At 37.5% G+C, this 22,754-nt stretch overlaps 1 protein-coding gene across 1 annotated transcript in view; it reads right to left on the bottom strand.

The window, feature by feature from the left end:
* Nucleotides 1-5,613: 5,613 nt before the first annotated feature.
* gmip (GEM interacting protein) overlaps nucleotides 5,614-22,754 on the bottom strand; it is a 57,238-nt gene continuing 40,097 nt past the window's right edge. The window contains exons 18-21 of the mRNA XM_061982039.2: nucleotides 20,832-21,031; nucleotides 18,332-18,641; nucleotides 10,710-10,812; nucleotides 5,614-6,286 (exon numbers count right to left, since the gene is read on the bottom strand). Of these exons, the coding sequence (XP_061838023.2) occupies nucleotides 5,763-6,286; nucleotides 10,710-10,812; nucleotides 18,332-18,641; nucleotides 20,832-21,031 (1,137 nt within the window). The 3' untranslated portion in view covers nucleotides 5,614-5,762. The remainder of the gene's footprint in view (nucleotides 6,287-10,709; nucleotides 10,813-18,331; nucleotides 18,642-20,831; nucleotides 21,032-22,754) is intronic.

Here is a 22,754-nt window from a genome sequence, read left to right as displayed (position 1 = left end):
TACAATAAAATGACAACTATATGCCGTAACTTCAGTGACTTACAAGAAAATTACAACCATATTCTGTAACTTTACAGTTAATTGCAAGAAAATTACAACTATATGCTGTAACTTTATAGTTAATTACAATAAAATTACAAACAGATGCTGTAACTTTACAGTTAAATACAATTAAATTACAACCAGATGCTGTAACTTTACAGTTGTAATTTAACAGTTAATTACAATAAAATTACAACCATATTCTGTAACTTTAAAGTTGTAATTTAACAGTTGATTACAATAAAATTACAACAATATTCTGTAACTTTACAGTTAATTATAATAAAATTACAACCATATGCTGTAACTTTACAGTTGTAATTCAACAGTTAAATGAAAGAAAATTACAACTATTTGCCGTAACTTTTTACAGTTAATTACAATAAAATTACAACCATATTCTGTAACTTTACAGTTGTAATTTAACAGTTGATTACAATAAAATTACAAAAATATTCTGTAACTTTACAGTTAATTATAATAAAATTACAACCATATGCTGTAACTTTACAGTTGTAATTTAACAGTTGATTACAATAAAATTACAACAATATTCTGTAACTTTACAGTTAACGATAATAAAATTACAACCATATCCTGTAACTTTACAGTTGTAATTTAACAGTTAAATAAAAGAAAATTACAACTATTTGCTGTAACTTTTTACAGTTAATTACAATAAAATTACAATCATATTCTGTAACTTTAAAGTTGTAATTTAACAGTTGATCACAAAAAAATTACAACTATCTGCTGTAACTTTACAGTTGTAATTTAACAGTTGATTACAATAAAATTACAACAATATTCTGTAACTTTACAGTTAACGATAATACAATTACAACCATATCCTGTAACTTTACAGTTGTAATTTAACAGTTAAATAAAAGAAAATTACAACTATTTGCTGTAACTTTTTACAGTTAATTACAATAAAATTACAATCATATTCTGTAACTTTACAGTTGTAGTTAAACAGTTAATTACAAGAAAATTACAACTATATGCTGTAACTTTACAGTTGTAATTTAACAGTTGATTACAATAAAATTACAACAATATTCTGTAACTTTACAGTTAACTATAATACAATTACAACCATATGCTGTTACTTTACAGTTGTAATTTAACAGTTAAATAAAATAAAATTACAACTATTTGCCGTATCTTTTTACAGTTAATTACAATAAAATTACAATCATATTCTGTAACTTTACAGTTGTAGTTAAACAGTTAATTACAAGAAAATTACAACTATATGCTGTAACTTTACAGTTGTAATTTAACAGTTGATTACAATAAAATTACAACAATATTCTGTAACTTTACAGTTAACTATAATACAATTACAACCATATGCTGTTACTTTACAGTTGTAATTTAACAGTTAAATAAAATAAAATTACAACTATTTGCCGTATCTTTTTACAGTTAATTACAATAAAATTACAATCATATTCTGTAACTTTACAGTTGTAGTTAAACAGTTAATTACAAGAAAATTACAACTATCTGCTGTAACTTTACAGTTGTAATTTAACAGTTGATTACAATAAAATTACAACAATATTCTGTAACTTTACAGTTATTATAATACAATTACAACCATATGCTGTAACTTTACAGTTGTAATTTAACAGTTGATTACAATAAAATTACAAAAATATTCTGTAACTTTACAGTTAACTATAATAAAATTACAACCATATGCTGTAACTTTACAGTTGTATTTTAACAGTTAAATAAAAGAAAATTACAACTATTTGCCGTAACTTTTTACAGTTAATTACAATAAAATTACAAACAGATGCCGTAACTTTAGAGTTGTAATTTAACAGTTAATTACAATAAAATTACAACCATATTCTGTAACTTTAAAGTTGTAATTTAACAGTTGATCACAAAAAAATTACAACTATCTGCTGTAACTTTACAGTTGTAATTTAACAGTTGATTACAATAAAATTACAACAATATTCTGTAACTTTACAGTTAATTATAATAAAATTACAACCATATGCTGTAACTTTACAGTTGTAATTTAACAGTTGATTACAATAAAATTACAACAATATTCTGTAACTTTACAGTTAACTATAATACAATTACAAACATATGCTGTAACTTTACAGTTGTAATTTAACAGTTGATTACAATAAAATTACAACAATATTCTGTAACTTTACAGTTAACTATAATAAAATTACAACCATATGCTGTAACTTTACAGTTTTAATTTAACAGTTAAATAAAAGAAAATTACAACTATTTGCCATAACTTTTTACAGTTAATTACAATAAAAATACAATCATATTCTGTAACTTTACAGTTGTAGTTTAACAGTTAATTATAATACAATTACAACTATATGCCGTAAATTTACACTTGTAATTTAACAGTTGATTACAATACAATTACAACCAGATGCTTTAACGTTACAGTTGTAATTTAACAGTTAATCACAATAAAATTACAACTATATGCTTTAACTTTACAGTTAATTACAAGAAAATTACAAACCCCGTTTCCATATGAGTTGGGAAATTGTGTTAGTTGTAAATATAAATGGAATACAATGATTTGCAAATCCTTTTCAACCCATATTCAGTTGAATGCACTACAAAGACAACATATTTGATGTTTAAACTCATAAACTTTATTTTTCTTTTGCAAATAATTAACTTAGAATTTCATGGCTGCAACTTGTGCCAAAGTAGTTGGGAAAGGGCATGTTCACCACTGTGTTACATCACCTTTTCTTTTAACAACACTCAATAAACGATTGGGAACTGAGGAAACTAATTGTTGAAGCTTTGAAAGTGGAATTATTTCCCATTCTTGTTTTATGTAGAGCTTCAGTCGTTCAACAGTCCGGGGGTCTCCGCTGTCGTATTTTACGCTTCATAATGCGCCACACATTTTCGATGGGAGACAGGTCTGGACTGCAGGCGGGCCAGGAAAGTACAAACACTCTTTTTTTACGAAGCCACGCTGTTGTAACACGTGCTGAATGTGGCTTGGCATTGTCTTGCTTAGATGGCAGCATATGTTGTTCCAAAACCTGTATGTACCTTTCAGCATTAATGGTGCCTTCACAGATGTGTAAGTTACCCATGTCTTGGGCACTAATGCACCCCCATACCATCACAGATGCTGGCTTTTCAACTTTGTGTCGATAACAGTCTGGTTGGTTCGCTTCCCCTTTGGTCCGGATGACACGATGTCGAATAGTTCCAAAAACAATTTGAAATGTGGACTCGTCAGACCACAGAACACTTTTCCACTTTGCATGAGTCCATCTTAGATGATCTCAGGCCCAGAGAAGCCGGCGGCGTTTCTGGATGTTGTTGATAAATGGCTTTCGCTTTGCATAGTAGAGCTTTAACTTGCACTTACAGATGTAGCGACAAACTGTATTTAGTGACAGTGGTTTTCTGAAGTGTTCCTGAGCCCATGTGGTGATATCCTTTAGAGATTGATGTCGGTTTTTCATACAGTGCCGTCTGAGGGATCGAAGGTCACGGTCATTCAATGTTGGTTTCCGGCCATGCCGCTTACGTGGAGTGATTTCTCCAGATTCTCCGAACCTTTTGATGATATTATGGACCGTAGATGTTGAAATCCCTAAATTTCTTGCAATCGCACTTTGAGAAACGTTGTTCTTAAACTGTTCGACTATTTGCTCACGCAGTTGTGGACAAAGAGGTGTACCTCACCCCATCCTTTCTTGTGAAAGACTGAGCATTTTTTTGGGAAGCTGTTTTTTTTATACCCAATCATGGCACCCACCTGTTCCCAATTAGCCTGCACACCTGTGGGATGTTCCAAATAAGTGTTTGATGAGCATTCCTCAACTTTATCAGTATTTATTGCCACCTTTCCCAACTTCTTTGTCACGTGTTGCTGGCATCAAATTCTAAAGTTAATGATTATTTGCAACAAAAAAAAAAGTTTATCCGTTTGAACATCAAATATGTTGTCTTTGTAGCACATTCAACTGAATATGGGTTGAAAATGATTTGCAAATCATTGTATTCCGTTTATATTTACATCTAACACAATTTCCCAACTCATATGGAAACGGGGGTTGTACCCGAACAGACCGCTCATGATGGTTACACCAAAAAGTAACGCTATGAATCGCGTTTTTCCAAGTTTTTTGGGGCATTTTTATGCTATTTCCAAGCATCACCTTTTTATTATCGTTGATTTTAAATGGTCTAACTCAGGGGTCGGCAACCCACGGCTCTAGAGCCGCATGCGGCTCTTTAGCGCCGCCCTAGTGGCTCTCTGGAGCTTTTTCCAAAAATGTATGAAAAATGGAAAAAGTTGAGGGGAAAAAAATATATTTTTTGTTTTAATATGGTTTCTGTAGGAGGACAAACATGACACAAACCTCCCTAATTGTTATAAAGCACACTGTTTATAGTAAACATGCTTCACTGATTCACACAAGGTAGTTTTGTTTTTTTTACTCAATATGATGGTATAACCGTCATACTAAATATGAAAGTTATATGAACATAACTCCAAAAACAAACATGAATTTTGTCTAAAATTACCTGTAATATTGTATCTATGTGAGTTTTACGAGAATCAGGTATTTTGGTAAGGTTTACAAATACAAAAAATAGGTTTTACTCACTATGACAGTATACTGTCACATTCAATCTGACAGTTATGTAAACATAACTCCAAAAACAAACATGAATTTTGTCTAAAATTACCTGTAATATTGTATCTATGTGAGTTTTACCAGAATCAGGTATTTTGGTAAGGTTTACAAATACAAAAAATAGGTTTTACTCACTATGACAGTATACTGTCACATTCAATCGAGTATTTGCCGAGCGCCGTTATGTCCTACTAATTTTGGCAGTCCTTGAACTCACCTTAGTTTGTTTACATGTATATCTTTCTTGGACTTTCTAGGACGTGTTTTATGCCACTTCTTTTTCTGTCTCATTTTGTCCACCAAACTTTGAACGTTGTGCATGAATCCACAAAGGTGAGTTTTGTTGATGTTATTGACTTGTGTGGAGTGCTAATCAGACATATTTGGTCACTGCATGACTGCGAGCTAATCGATGCTAACATGCTATTTAGACTAGCTATATGTACATATTGCATCATTATGCCTCATTTGTAGCTATATTTGAGCTCATTTAGTTTCCTTTAAGTCCTCTTAATTCAATTTATATCTCATGACACACTATCTGTATGTAATATGGCTTTTAATTTTTTGCGGCTCCAGACAGATTTGTTTTTGTATTTTTGGTCCAATAAGGCTCTTTCAACATTTTGGGTTGCCGACCCCTGATCTAACTAATGCATATTATATATGCATGCCCGAGTAAACAAAAAAAAAAAGGCATATTTATTTTGATTGTTACATTTTGAAGTACATTTGTGCAGCATGTTTTACTCAATATAGGTCATCAAATCTCAGCAACAAGCTGTAATATCTTACTGAGATCATTTAGGACCAAAACACTTAAAACAAGTAAAACACTCTAACATAAAATCTGCTTAGGGAGAAGAAAACAGACAGAAAATAAGCAAATATCATCCTTATTTGAGATATTTAATCTTACTTAGATTTCAGTTTTTGCAGTGCAAGGTGCCAACTTCACTGGTTTTGGGGTTTTTTGTACAATTTGCAAAAAAAGGTGTAGAAAAGGTAGAAATGAATGTAAGAGTAATCCATGCTGGAAGGTCCTCATACAAAAAGTTGTTCATCTTTCCCCGAGTGGCTGCGTCTCAGCTTCAGCCCGGACAGAATCTTCTGTGCGGGCGAGGTGAAGTGTTGCTCCGCAGGAAGAGCCTTTGGAGAGAAAGTCTTCCTCCGTGCAGAATTATTGTTGATGTTGAGGTCGGCCAAAGTGAGCGCGGGCGTGCCGTCCAGCGCCAGCATGTACTGCACCACATCACGCGGGCTCAGAGGAGCAGCGGCAGCAGCGTCGGCGGCGGCGGTGGTCCGGGGACACGGCGAGCAGACGTCCTGAGGAGGCAAGCGCGGCGCTCGCTGCTCCGGGGAGGAGCTGCGACTGCTGTCGGCGCTGTCCGGCGCGGCCGGCGGAGCCGCAGGGGGTCCGGTGACGGCGCTCTGGTCGGTGGCGGGGGGTCGGCTCCTGGGGTTGTGATGGCGGTGGTACTTGACGGGCTGCCTGGTGAAGCGGAAGTGCGGCCTGGACAAAACAAAGTCCCCCGTTGGGTCGAGGCGGGTGGAGCTCATAGCCACGACTGGAAGGAGAAAAAACGTCATTCAGTAAAAAAATCAATAGAAAGGCACTGGACACTTCATTAGGCACACCTGCCCTGTCCTCCAATATCTGATGCAGGAGAGATATGAAAATAATGTCATAACATCAACACATTTATTATTGTCACCATTGTGCTCAAATTTTATTTGGTTTGGTTACACTATATTCTGTTTTTCTCTTTTTTATTTTCTACTTATGGAAAATCCCAGAGTCGGGACCCAGGGTGGCCCGCTCGCCTGTGCATCGGTTGGGGTACATACATACATACATACATACCGTATTTTCCGCACTATAAGGCGCACCTAAAAACCACAAATTTTCTCAAAAGCTGACAGTGCGCCTTATAACCCGGTGCGCTTTATATATGGATTAATATTAAGATTCATTTTCATAAAGTTTCGGTCTCGCAACTTCGGTAAACAGCCGCCATCTTTTTTCCCCGTAGAAGAGGAAGCGCTTCTTCTTCTACGCAAGCAACCGCCAAGGTAAGCACCCGCCCCCATAGAACAGGAAGCGCTTCTTCTTCTACTGTAAGCAACCACCCGCCCGCGTAGAAGAAGAAGAAGGGCGCGGATATCACCGTACGTTTCATTTCCTTTGTGTGTTTACATCTGTAAAGACCACAAAATGGCTCCTACTAAGCGACAGGGATCCGGTTCATGAAAAGACGCAATCTCTCCATCCGCACACGGATTACTATTTCACAGCAACTGATATTCCTGTGAACCGCACTGTGGATACAACGGGAGCACGTACGGTGAATATTTGCACCACAGGGAATGAGAAGTCATCCTTCACTGTGGTTCTAGCTTGCCATGCTAATGGCCAGAAACTTCCACCCATGGTGATATTCAAAAGGAAGACCTTGCCAAAAGAGACCTTTCCAGCCGGCGTCATCATAAAAGCTAACTCGAAGGGATGGATGAAGAAAAGATGAGCGAGTGGTTAAGGTAAGTTTAAGTTTACGCGAAGAGGCCGGGTGGCTTTTTTCACGCAGCTCTGTCCATGTTGATATACGTATGTTTGTGATTGCACATTTGCGTACATTTTGGGAGTGAACAGAGTTGTTAGAACGCTGGTTTTTAATATATTATTAAAGTTTGACTGACCTATCTGACTGTTTTTTTGACATTCCTTTAGCGCAGTTAGATGCGGCTTACAACACCGGGCGGCTTATAGGTGGACAAAGTTTTGAAATATGCCGTTCATTGAAGGCGCGGCTTATAACCCAGGGCGCCTTATGGTGCGGAAAATACGGTACACATATATACATGTATATACACGTACGCTCACACTATAAATACACATATATACATGTATATACACGTACGCTCACACTATAAATACACATATATACATGTATATACACGCACGCTCACACTATAAATACACATATATACATGTATATACACGTACGCTCACACTATAAATACACATATATACATGTATATACACGCACGCTCACACTATAAATACACATATATACATGTATATACACGTACGCTCACACTATAAATACACATATATACATGTATATACACGCACGCTCACACTATAAATACACATATATACATGTATATACACGCACGCTCACACTATAAATACACATATATACATGTATATACACGTACGCTCACACTATAAATACACATATATACATGTATATACACGTACGCTCACACTATAAATACACATATATACATGTATATACACGTACGCTCACACTATAAATACACATATATACATGTATATACACGTACGCTCACACTATAAATACACATATATACATGTATATACACGTACGCTCACACTATAAATACACATAAATACATGTATATACACGCACGCTCACACTATATAAATACACATATATACTGTACATGTATATACACGCACGCTCACACTATAAATACACATATATACATGTATATACATGCATGCTCACACTATATAAATACACATATATACATGTATATACACGCACGCTCACACTATATAAATGCACATATATACATGTGTATACACGCACGCTCACACTATATAAATACACATATATACATGTATATACACGCACACTCACACTATATAAATACACATATATATACGTGTGTATACACGCACGCTCACACTATAAATACACATATATACATGTATATACACGCACGCTCACACTATATAAATACACATATACTGTACATGTATATACACGCACGCTCACACTATAAATACACATATATATACATGCATGCTCACACTATATAAATACACATATATACACACACACGCTCACACTATATAAATACACATATACATATATATATACACACACACATATACAGTATATGTACATGCACACTCACACTATACAAACACACATTATTACATGTATATACACGCACACTCACACTATATAAATACACATATATATACGTGTGTATACACGCACGCTCACACTATAAATACACATATATACATGTATATACACGCACGCTCACACTATATAAATACACATATATACTGTACATGTATATACACGCACGCTCACACTATAAATACACATATATATACATGCATGCTCACACTATATAAATACACATATATACACACACACGCTCACACTATATAAATACACATATATACATATATATATATACACACACACATATACAGTATATGTACATGCACACTCACACTATACAAACACACATTACATGTATATACACGCACTCACACTATAAATACACATTTATACATGTATATACACGCACGCTCACACTATATAAATACACATATATACATGTGTATACACGCACACTCACACTATATAAATACACATATACATGTGTATACACGCACACTCACACTATAAATACACATATATACATGTATATACACGCACGCTCACACTATAAATACACATATATACATGTATATACACGCACGCTCACACTATATAAATACACATATACTGTACATGTATATAGACGCACACTCACACTATAAATACACATATATACATGTATATACACGCACGCTCACACTATATAAATACACATATATACTGTACATGTATATAGACGCACGCTCACACTATAAATACACATATATACATGTATATACACGCACGCTCACACTATATAAATATACATATATACACGCACGCTCACACTATATAAATACACATATATACATATATATATACACACACATATGTACACGCACACTCACACTATACAAACACACATTATTACATGTATATACACGCACGCTAACACTATAAATACACATATATACATACATGCATACATGTATATATACACGCACGCTCACACTATATAAATACACATATATACATATATACATAAACACATATATGTACATGCACGCTCACACTATATAAACACACATATATAAATATATATACACGCACGCTCACACTATATAAATACACATATACATATATATATATATATATATAAATAAATATACACACACACATATATATGTACATGCACGCTCACACTATATAAATACACATACATACATATATATACACACACACATGTACAGTACATGCACGCTCACCCTATATAAACACACATATATACATACAGTATATATGCACACACGCTCACACTATATAAATGCACATTTATATATACACTTAAACACACACACACACACACACGCACGCACGCACGCACGCACGCATGCACACACACACACACAAATTAAAATCCAATTTAAGTTAATAAATGTTTTGTATTTCTATATTTAAATTCATGTGACAACACACACAATGATGAATTAAATAATCATAAAATATCTATAAATAAGATAATAAAACTTATACTCATTATTGAAACGACATGCCTAAATTAAAATACATTAAAGTAAATCATGGTAAATATAATCAATCTCAAAATATCTATAAACATAATTAATTTACATAAGAGCAACAATTTAATAATAAAAATAAATATAAAACAATCCTAAAATATTTATACGTTTTAAAATTGAAATAAAATAAATTAAATTAATATTTTTTACTATGACTAGCATAATAGAAACAGATCTCAATATTATATTATTCCATCAATAACGGTCTTAATAACTGGCAAGGGGTGCCTAATGAAGAGTCCAGTGACAACAATGATGTTGATGTGCTGTTGCAGCCACAAAGAGGAGGAAGAGCTGGAGGATGAACAGTTAGTGGTTAAACAAAAACAAAACAGAAGGAAGTTTATTTGACTTCAGCCAGGTCAAAGACAATAAAAAAGAGGAAGCAAAAAGAAAAGCGAGCCAACAGGAGAGAAGAACTACACTAGTGCATAAAAGCATGTTAAAAATGGAGTAGAATGAGGTCATAAATAGTGTTGCTGCATGACTGTGTTCCTCCCTACCTGCTCTCTGATTGGCGTCAGGGCTGAGCTGGTCCACTGCTTCATTGGATGAAGACTTGTCAGATATATAACCCTCACTCCACTCTCGCTTCATTCTCTCGCTCTGTTGGAACGACACAAGTTGAGTGGCGTCAGAGCGGTCACAGGAGATCTACGCCTTTTATACACACGCTATACCTCATCTTTTTAAAGACATGTGCTATTAGCAGAAATGTCATGTATTTGCCAAAAAATAAGTCTTAATAATAGTTAATAGTTAATAATAACTAAAGTTCCTTGGGTGAATAATGTCAACTCACTACACCGGTATGTTTTAGCGCTTTCATGGTGAGTTTACTGACAGATATAAGTAAGAACTTTACACTACTTTATATTAGAAATGGCAACAGCGGAGGATTAATGTCCCATAAGAAGATATAGAAAAAGAAGAAGCTTATGACTATGTTACAATGGCGGACGCGCGCAATATTTCAGGACTTATGCAGATCCCAAATACAGATCAGCAGGTACGAGAAGGTAAGAAAAGTTGCTTTTGCATAATATTGCCAAACAAAACACCAGGTAATATATTTATTAATGTTCATGTAAATGACCATAGCAATCTTTACCGTCTTCTGAGTTCGCCTCCGTCCTATCACACTTATGTACTCAAAAACTAAATGTAAGTATAAGTGTGACACACTTGAAGACCAAGTGTACTTACACAAGTGCAAAAGACCAAGTGTATGTTATGCAAGTGTAACACACTTAAAGACTAAGTGTTAAGTTCAAGTTCAAGTACCGATGATTGTCTGCATTTGACCCATCACCCCTGATCACCCCATTGGAGGTGAGGGGAGCAGTGAGCAGCAGCGGTGGCCACGCCCGGGAATCATTTTGGGTGATTTAACCCCCAATTCCAACCCTTGATGCTGAGTGCCAAGCAGGGAGGCAATGGGTCCCATTTTTTATAGTCTTTGGTATGACTCGGCCGGGGTTTGAACTCACAACCTACCGATCTCAGGGCGGACACTCTAACCACTAGGTAAAGGTAAAGACCAAAATTTTACTGTAAAATTGCAGGTTTTTTTATTTAGACTAAAAAAAAACAAATGTACATTTTACAGTAAAATTCTGGCAACTGAGCTGCCTTTTTTTTTTTTTTTTTTTACCATAAAAACAGCAGTACTGTTTTCCATTTACAGTAAAATAAAATACACAAACATTTGAGGTGAAATTATTGCAACTAACCATATTTTTTTTACATTTTAGTTTAAAAAAAATCTACTAATAAAATGCATAAAAAGATTGTGTAACAATAGTATTCACTGTTACAAGCGGCCCTCTGGGGCCAAACATAACTGCGATAACTGACACCTCTGGTTTAGAGCAAATAACTGTGGTGCATTCAAGTAACACTTCCTGTAAGATATTCTGCCAAGAAGATTGCATTTGTGTCTAAATATCGGCGTCTTTTTTTTAATGTCAATTTAAATTATGTTCACAACTAATAACCTTTGATTAATCATAATCCAAATTTAAAAGTTTGATTAATCTGATTTTTTTTTTTAAATAAACGTTTGACAGCACAATTTTTATTTTTATTTTCCACGAGTGTCTTAAAAAGAACCCATGTAAATTTCGGACTACGAGCCGCTACTTTTTTCCTACACTTTGAATCCCGCGGCTTATTAAACGTAGCGGCTAATTCATGATTTTTTCTTCACTGGCATCGATAATACATTTTAATTTATTGTTTGTGCTATGACACCATCTTTTGGACGTTTTCGCTTCTTGCAGGTGCCATTTACCGTCAGTGCTTTTTTAAAAAAATTTCGTCGTTCAGTGTTCTAGCTGTCCATAGCGTTACTACTCGTATGGATTCTTCATTAATCACTCCAAGCCACGTTTAAATCTTACAATATAACTAAAACTATTCATACTTACTAAAGCGTCCCATGTGTGATGTCTGTAGGAGTGTTTTCATGCATATTTGTACGTGATATTGTAATGTAATGACGCCAGCGTCGTTAGCATTAGCTAACGTACTAACACTTTTACGAGTGTCTGTTAGTATTAACTCACAATAACATTCTTTTTGTATTGTTTCACTTTCAAAAAATCCTCAGTAAACTCACCAAGACGTGTTTGTTTTGTTTGATTAGCCGTTTTACTGCCTTGTTACGGGAACCGTTTGGAAACAAGGTATGTAAATAAACATTTACAGAATCTTACGGTGTAAAATAACTGTGTGGAGGTGCCATGTTGGAAATGATGGGCCTATTCTTGAACAAGTTTGAAGCAAAAGGAAAAGGCGCTGGAAAGGAGCGACGTACAAGAAAGCAGAGCAGCAGTCGTCCATCTTTTCACCTCTAAAGGCTTAGTGGCCACATGCGTGGACAGCACCTTTTAGCTCTTATTTACAAAATTGTGTACACTACTGAATTGGGGTCTTATGGCCACTTATGTGGACACTTATACTGCCATCTGGTGGTGTCAGAAAAGTATAACATACAATGGAATTTGGAAAAAAACAAAAAGTGTAAAAATAAGAATTAGCATGTCACTAAACATGAAGTACACGTATGTGTACTTATGGACTAAGTACATCATATCAAAAGATGATTCTTAGTTTTTATTCTAATTAAGGTCCAATAAGCCCAAATAGCAAAGAGAAATAAAAAAAAAAGCATGTAAACAAACAGCTTGGGCCTTAACAGAATAAAGTGTCAAGTTAAGCTATTATAGCTTTTATAAAAGTAAAAAGGACAAACTAACAAAAATCCTTGAAAGCAGGGCTATTCAACTGGTGAGTTCAGTTCACAACTTGGTAGACAAATATTTTTGCAGCAAATTTCCTAAAAACACAAGAGTGCTCCTGTTATATTGAGGAACTCGGACCATTGTGTAACAATTGATCGATATATCCATTTACATTCCTAAAATGGAAGAAACTCAGTCCGTGCTCGGCCAGTTGGCCTTCCAGAACAGTGTTTTTCAACCTTTTTGAGCCAAGGCACATTTTTTTCATTGAAAAAATACGTAGGCACACCACCAGCAAAAAAACGTTAAAAAATGACCTGCTTTGTCTTGGCTTGTGGGGACATTGTTGATTGTCATGTCATGTACGGTCACACACTGCAAGTCTTTGCTGTCGTCCAGCATTCTGTTTTTGTTTACTTTGTTGCCAGTTCAGTTTTACTTTCGTTTTGCATAGCCCTCCCTATGCTTCAGTGCCTTTTCCTAGCGGGACTTCCCTTTTGTTCATTTTTGGTTTAAGCGTAACATACCTTTTTACCTGCATGCTGTCTCATGCTGTGCTCTGCATATTGGGGTCGTGACAAACCATCCTGGACGCGTTCCGACTTCGACAAAACAATTAACTACCTGCTGCCACCTACTGATATGGATGGAGTATTACATGGTTACCCTGCCGAGCTCTACACTGCAGAAACTGAAATCTAAGTAAGAATAAATATCTCAAATAAGGGTGATATTTGCTCATTTTCTGTCTGATAAGATAATTCTTCTCACTAAGCAGATTTTATGTTAGAGTGTTTTACTTGTTTTAAGGGTTTTGGTCCTAAAGGATCTCAGTAAGATATTACAGCTTGTTGCTGAGATTTAATGACCTATATTGAGTAAAACATGCTTGAAACTAGAATATCAACTGTTGTGTCATCAACACTCACAAGTATAAAACTACTTTTTTAAAGTAATAATTTCTTATTTCAAGCATGAAAAAAAAAAATCATGATTTTGACACAATTGTGTCTCATAATTAAAACAGATGGCAGCCAAATGGACTTTGCTGTTTTATTTTCAATGAAACAATAGAAAATAGGTACTCATATAGTAGTACAGTTGGCACAGTACAGTAAACTGACAGTTAATATTTAAACATTTAACATGTGACATTTCTAACAATTTTGAACAGAAATAGCTCATGCACATTCATATGAATTCTTCAAAATTACAATTAAAAATGTATATATGCGCACTAATTGACTGAAAGAGCACGCACTTGGCGCGATGATGTCATGTTATCGATGGAAAAATGCATTTTTAGACAATATGATTTGCCTGAGCGGCTTGTAGACCCCGAGAGTAACAAGCGCTTGCCTTCTTGCCTTTCCATTAAGAACAATAAATTAGTTTTTAGTATAAGTTTGCTGGTTTCAAGAAATGTAATATCATTATGTCAAGATAATGGCACTAGCATTTACTTCATTTAAGAATATTTTTCAACATATTGAGCAAAAAGGTCTCATATTTGTTTTTTCTACCAAGAAAAGTGCACTTGTTATTAGTGAGAATATACTTATTTTAAGGTATTTTTGGGTCCATTGAAGTTAGCTAATTGTACTTGTTTTGGAAAGTCCACATTTTCTTGTTCTATTGGCAGATAATTTTGCTTAGTTCAAATAAAATACTAAAATATAGTATTTTTTGTTCTTGTTTTTGAACAATGACTTTTTGCAGTGTATGCAGCACAGACACACTAGACAACGGCACATTATTTGCAGATTATAATTATTGATTTGAAAATAATATTTTTTGGACCAATTAGGCGAAGTTGCATACGGTAATTACCTACGGCACACCAGACAATATCTCACAGCACACTAGTGTGCCAGGGCACAGTGGTTGAAAAACATTGTTCCAGAAGATACATATCGATTTAAAAGGTAATTAATTGATTTCATTGATGAAAGAAAACATCGGCTTTAAGAACAGCAGATTTTATATAAAGTTGTTCTGGCACTTTTTAAATAATTAAAAGGCATTACGCAAAAAGATCCGAGATCGCGGAGGTGTCAGAGTCAACTTTTACTTCTTTTCCTCACTTTCTTGTGCAGGGCTCGAAGGATATACTCTGAAAACATTTTTTTTTTATGATCAGGCAACCTTAATAAATAAAGCTGAGAGCGCAGACATTTCCTGTAATGTAATTTAAGTAAATAAGGTTAATTGGCAACACTAAATTGGCCCTAGTGTGTGAATGTTGTCTGTCTATCTGTATTGACTTGTCCGGGGTGTACCCCGCCTTCCGCCCGAATGCAGCTGAGATAGGCTCCAGCGTCCCCCAAAAAAAGAGACAATCGGTAGAAAACGGATGGGGATGGAAGTAAATAAGGTATTGCTTGTTTATTACTTCAGATGCAGTCAGTAGTCATTTGTTCAACTTCTTTAGTTGTACTAATAGCCTACTTGCCAACCTTGAGACCTCCGAATTTGGGGTTTGGTGGTAGCGGGGGGGGGGTGTATATTGTAGCGTCCCGGAAGAGTTAATGCTGCAAAGGGATTCTGGGTATTTGTTCTGTTGTGTTTATGTTGCGTTACGGTGCGGATGTTCTCCCGAAATGTGTTTGTCATTCTTACTATTATGTTGGATCCACTATGGACTGGACTCTCACAATATTATGTCAGACCCACTCGACATCCATTGCTTTCGGTCTCCCCTACAGGGGGGGGCGGGGGGGTTACCCACATATGCGGTCCTCTCCAAGGTTTCTCATAGTCATTCACATCGACATCCCACTGGGGTGAGTTTTTCCTTGCCCTTATGTGGGCTTTGTACCGAGGATGTCGTTGTGGCTTGTGCAGCCCTTTGAGACACTTGTGATTTAGGGCTATATAAATAAACATTGATTGATTGATTGATTGTTTGGTGTGGGTTCACAGTGTGGCGCATATTTGTAACAGTGTTAAAGTTGTTTATACGGCCACCCGCAGTGTGACCTGTATGGCTGTTGACCAAGTATGAATTGCATTCACTTGTGTGTGTGTGTAATACAATATATTAAGTGACTGGGCCGCCACGCTGTTTGTATAGAGGAAAAACGGACGTGACGACAGGTTGTAGAGGACGCTGAAGGCAGACAACAATATTGAGGGCGTGCCTTAAAGGCACGCCCTCAATATTGTTGTCCGGGTGGAAATCGGGAGAATGGTTTCCCCGGGAGATTTTCGGGAGGGGCACTGAAATTCGGGAGTCTCCCGGGAAAATCGTGAAGGTTGGCAAGTATGACTAATAGTGTTCCTCAAGGTTCCATTTTAGTTCCTCTCTTTTTCATTATTTGGCCTTTTCAACGGGTGATCCACGAGTTCAGTTCAAAAAGCTTTTTTTTTTTAAACACTAGTGTTGTCATAGAGATGATCTTTGATTAGGTGTTCTTAAAGGGGAACATTATCACCAGACCTATGTAAGCGTCAATATATACCTTGATGTTGCAGAAAAAAGACCATATATTTTTTTAACCGATTTCCGAACTCTAAATGGGTGAATTTTGGCGAATTAAACGCCTTTCTATTATTCGCTCTCGGAGCGATGACGTCACAACGTGGCGTCACATCGGGAAGCAATCCGCCATTTTCTCACTTTCGTCGGTGTGTTGTCGGAGGGTGTAACAACACGAACAGGGACGGATTCAAGTTACACCAGTGGCCCAAAGATGCAAAAGTGGCAAGAAATTGGACGAAATTTGTTCAAAATACGAGGGTGTGGGGAAAGCCGACGAAATGGTCAGTCGTTTGTTCCGCACACTTTACCGACAAAAGCTATGCTACGACAGAGATGGCAAGAATGTGTGGATATCCTGCGACACTCAAAGCAGATGCATTTCCAACGATAAAGTCAAAGAAATCTGCCGCCAGACCCCCATTGAATCTGCCGGAGTGTGTGAGCAATTCAGGGACAAAGGACCTCGGTAGCACGGCAAGCAATGGCGGCAGTTTGTTCCCGCAGACGAGCGAGCTAAACCCCCTGGATGTCTTGGCTTACACCGTCCCGAAGATGATCTTGCTGACATCAACTCCAAAACTGGACAGATCAGCTTTCAGGAAAAGAGAGCGGATGAGGGTATGTCTACAGAATATATTAATTGATGAAAACTTTATTCATTACTCGCGGTTTTACGTAAATGATTATACATAAACTGTGTTTACCAATAATTTAGCTTAAAAACATTTATTTTTTTCAATAATTCGAGTGCATTCGGGTAGTCTTGTGTAATGCAGTATTTTGTGTCTATTTAGGTATGGTTAACCTGAGTGCTGAAATCGTGGAAAAATATATGTTCTTAGCGCGCCTGAAATGGGCTGTCTGCACTCTCAAAGTGCATGTTGTTGCCAAATGTATTTCATATGCTGTAAACCTAGTTCATAGTTGTTAGTAATTATCTTATCAGACAGTGTTAAGCCGCTGAAATCCGAGTCTGAATCCGAGCTAATGTCGCTATACCTTGCTGTTTGTTTGTATTGGCATCACTGTGTGACGTCACAGGAAAATGGACGGGTGTATATAACGATGGTTAAAATCAGGCACTTTGAAGCTTTTTTTAGGGATATTGCGTGATGGGTAAAATTTTGAAAAAAACTTCGAAAAATAAAATAAGCCACTGGGAACTGATTTTTAATGGTTTTAACCCTTCTGAAATTGTGATAATGTTCCCCTTTAAAAACAGCATAACGCTCCTGTAACTGACTAAATAAATAGACCAACATCAAATGCCTACTGTAGAGGACCTTGGTTCACTGGAATATACAAAATAAGACTAATAGTGAAGGAAGAAGAATTGACTGGTAGTTGCTTTAAAATCATCTCCTGCAATGAGTGAGCATCCAATCACAGAACTACCTACTTCTAGGGAGTAAGGCCGCTCCCTGGAGGATGTCCGTTGCTCCGGTCTTGACTCAATGTCGCCCTCCGGAGGACAGCCACGTCCCCTAGGAGGAGTCTCCATGGGGACTTGAGGGGCGGGCATGCCGGCTCTCTGCAGGAAGACCCGATCGTGGTGCGTGATGAGGAACTCCACCAGCAGGGCCTGGTAGGTGTTCTCCTGCAGGGCCACCGTGGGATGGTCTATCGACACCGGCGGACGCAGGAGAGTGGGACCGAACACAATGCCCAAGTTGCTGGAGGACATCTTGTTCTCCTTGTTTCTGGAAACTCTACAGGCAGACAGGTGAGGAAAAACCTTTTTTGCATTGGTATGTACAAACCCCAAAAGCAGTGAAGTTGTCATGTTGTGTAAATGGTAAATAAAAACAGAATACAATGATTTGAAAATCCTTTTTCAACTTATATTCAATTGAATAGACTGCAAAGACAAGATATTTAACGTTCAAACTGGTAAACTTTGTTATTTTTTGCAAATATTAGCTCATTTGGAATTTGATGCCTGCAACATGTTTCAAAAAAAGCTGGCACAAGTGGCAAAAAAGAGGGAGAAAGTTGAGGAATGCTCATCAAACACTTATTTGGAACATCCCACAGGTGAACGGGCTAATTGGGAACAGGTGGGTGCCATGATTGGGTGTAAAAGCAGCTTCAATGAAATGCTCAGTCATTCACAAACAAGGACGGGGCGAGGGTCACCACTTTGTGAACAAATGCGTGAGCAAATTGTCGAACAGTTCAAGAACAACATTTCTCGACGAGCTATTGCAAGGAATTTAGGTATTTCACCATCTACGGTCCGTAATATCATCAAAAGGTTCAGAGAATTTGGAGAAATCACCAAAAACCAACATTGAATGTCCGTGACCTTCGATCCCTCAGGCATCAAAAGCGACATCGGTGTGTAAAGGATATCACCACATGGGCTAAGGAACACTTCAGAAAAGCACTGTCAGTCAATCAATCAATCAATCAATCAATCAATGTTTATTTATATAGCCCTAAATCACAAGTGTCTCAAAGGGCTGCACAAGCCACAACGACATCCTCGGTACAAAGCCCACATAAGGGCAAGGAAAAACTCACCCCAGTGGGACGTCGATGTGAATGACTATGAGAAACCTTGGAGAGGACCGCATATGCGGGTAACCCCCCCCCCCCCCTCTAGGGGAGACCGAATGCAATGGATGTCGAGTGGGTCTGACATAATATTGTGAGAGTCCAGTCCATAGTGGATCCAACATAATAGTAAGAGTCCAGTCCATAGTGGGGCCAGCAGGACACCATCCCGAGCGTAACTACAGTTGGTCGCTACATGGTAAATGGTAAATGGGTCGTACTTGTATAGCGCTTTTCTACCTTTTTTAAGGAACTCAAAGCGCTTTGACACTATTTTCCCCATTCACACATTCACACACTGATGGCGGGAGCTGCCATGCACAGCGCTAACCAGGCCCATCAGGAGCAAGGGTGAAGTGTCTTGCTCACTAGGATGGTAGAAGGTGGGGATTGAACCAGTAACCCTCAGATTGCTGGCACGGCCACTCTCCCAACTTCGCCACGCCGTCCCCACATCTGTAAGTGCAAGTTAAAACTCTGTTCAAAGCGAAAGCCATTGATCAACAACACCCAGAAACGGTGCCAGCTTTGCCGGGCCCGAGCTCATCTAAGATGGACTGATGCAAAGTGGAAAAGTGTTCTGTGGTCTGACGAGTCCACATTTCAAATTGTTTTTGGAAACTGTGGACGACGTGGACGTCGCCAAAGAGGAAAAGAACCATCCGGACTGTTATAGGCACAAAGTTCAAAAGCCAGCATGTGTGATGGTATGGGGGTGTATTAGTGCCCAAGACATGGGTAACTTACACTTTTGTGAAGGCACCATACAGGTACATACAGGTTTTGGAGCAAAATATTTTGCCATCCAAGCAACGTCATCCTGGACGCCCCTGCTTATTTCAGCAAGACAATGCCAAGCCACGTGTTACAACAGCGTGGCTTCATAGTAAAAGAGTGCGGGTACTAGACAGGCCTGCCTGTAGTCCAGACCTGTCTCCCATTGAAAATGTGTGGCGCATTATGAAGCCTAAAATACCACAACGGAGACCCCCGGACTGTTGAACAACTTAAGCTGTACATCAAGCAAGAATGGGAAAGAATTCCACCTGAAAAGCTTCAAAAATTGGTCTACTCAGTTCCCAAACGTTTACTGAGTATTGTTAAAAGGAAAGGCCATGTAACACAGTGGTAAAAATGCCCTTGTGACAACTTTTTTGCAATGGTGTTGCTGTCATTAAATTCTAAGTTCATGATTATTTGCAAAAACAAGATTAAATATCTTGTCTTTGCAGTCTATTCAATTGAATATAAGTTGAAAAGGATTAGCAAATCATTGTATTCTGTTTTTATTTACCATTCACACAACGTGACAACTTCTCTGCTTTTGGGATTTGTAAACAAACCTTTGCAGGTGTAATATGAGGTGCTGCAACGTGCTGTAGCAACAGTCAGGAAGTCTTTCTAGGAGCTTCTGGAGGCTGCGAGTCACATCCACGAACTCGTTAGTGTCTTGCATCGATTCCCAGTTGCCGAAGTGCTGGATGCTCTTCCCCGCCGCGATGAAGTCGTTGTACAGGTTAAAGGTTAGCAGCGGCTCCGGGAGCTGGAAGAAACAACAATGAGGAAAGGAAATAACGGGTTCCAAGTATATTTGCAGGGCTCGAATTTAACCACGGCAAAAGCCCTCGTCATTTTCCGTCATGCCCTAAAAAATTTGACCAACATCGACGGCAAGAACAGGTCTTGACCGCCCTTGACTTTTTACTTATATAATGATCATTTGCGATAAAATTCCCGACGGTTAGTAATACCGTCTCATTTTTTAATTACCAAAAACCCCGTCATTTATTAATGTATTTAGGCAACACGAAGTCAGGCGCATGCGCACTAGCGTCGTTTGGCTTGATAATCATCACTACCTACACGGACTTTGCTCGGGAGATTTCCCCTTGGAGGGAAAATCTCCAAGTGCTTGGTTCAACATCATTTTCCTTCGCTTCCTAAGAGCGTACTGCTGTGTTGCATGTTCTCCCCGTGACTGCGTGGGTTCCCTCCGAGTACTCCGGCTTCCTCCCACCTCCAAAAACATGCACCTGGGGATAGGTTGATTGGCAACACTAAATTGGCCCTAGTGTGTGAATGTTGTCTGTCTATCTGTGTTGGCCCTGCGATGAGGTGGCGACTTGTCCAGGGTGTACATCGCCTTCCGCCCGAATGCAGCTGAGATAGGCCCCCAGCACCCACCGCGGTGGAAAATGGATGGAGGGGATGGATGCTGTGTTTGGATGGAGACAGGTGTGGACAATATTGGAGACACTTGTCCCCACACTAAAAGCATACAGAGAAAGAGAAAACGATTTGATGTTGCTTTTATTTTCTCAATACAGCATACATCAGCTAGCTGCTGTGACAGAGTTAATGAGGTGAGGAAACATGCAGCAGGCGATGTGTCGTGAAAGTTGTCACAACTTGTTTATAAAGTCTTTAGTTTGTTTACCGCGATGTTCACTCCTTTATTTAACTGCAAACTGTATCAGTGTTCAAAAAACATCAATACTACGGTAGCTAAAATGCTTTGTCATCTCCAGGATCGCCGAAAAGGGGGGGTAAAGGAGACGGATTCTAGGGGCCCATGATGGAGGGGGGCCCAGAGAGGCCCCTAATGATGATGAAATTATAATACAGAAAAAATAATGACACTGTGTTGGGGGCCCTGTAAAGATTCTTTTCATGGGGCCCAAAATCCTTAGCGGCGCCCCTGGTCATCTCATCGAATTGAACGCAGGCAGTGAAGATTGTGTATTCGAAGTGAGAGGTATCACTCCTCTTTATTTTTGTTGGCCAAACTGAACCAAGAGAAGAACAAAGCTTGTTTATTCGACTTCATCTTCATTAGCCAAACTGCTTTGTGTTTTATTTTAATTTCAAAAAGTAAACAAGTTTTTTTTTTTTACATTACTTGTGTTTTTTTTCATATTATTTCAAAACCATTCATGTGACACAGCATTTTGTTAATGTTTTATTGTGTGTAGTTAATTTCTACACAACATATTTCTGCTCAAACTCTGTCCCGATACAGCATCTACATGTACATATAAATGTACCTGACTTAAATAAATAAATAAATAAATAATAAAACAAAAATACCTCCCTCTATCAAAATGTAAAAATAGAGATAAAGGCATCATGAAATGACAAAAAGCTGACAAGTTGATGATAATAATGAATGAAAACAGTTTTATATATGGTTGGAAAGAAACTAATGTTTGCCTAGTTGCCCTAAGATATATGAGCCCTCCTTTAAGGCAACACTTGCCTTGACGTTA

This window comes from Nerophis lumbriciformis, linkage group LG24 (assembly GCF_033978685.3).
Source record: "Nerophis lumbriciformis linkage group LG24, RoL_Nlum_v2.1, whole genome shotgun sequence".
NCBI lineage: Eukaryota > Metazoa > Chordata > Actinopteri > Syngnathiformes > Syngnathidae > Nerophis > Nerophis lumbriciformis.
The sequence above is the reverse complement of the archived record's forward strand: the minus strand, read 5'-3'. Positions and strand labels throughout refer to the sequence as shown.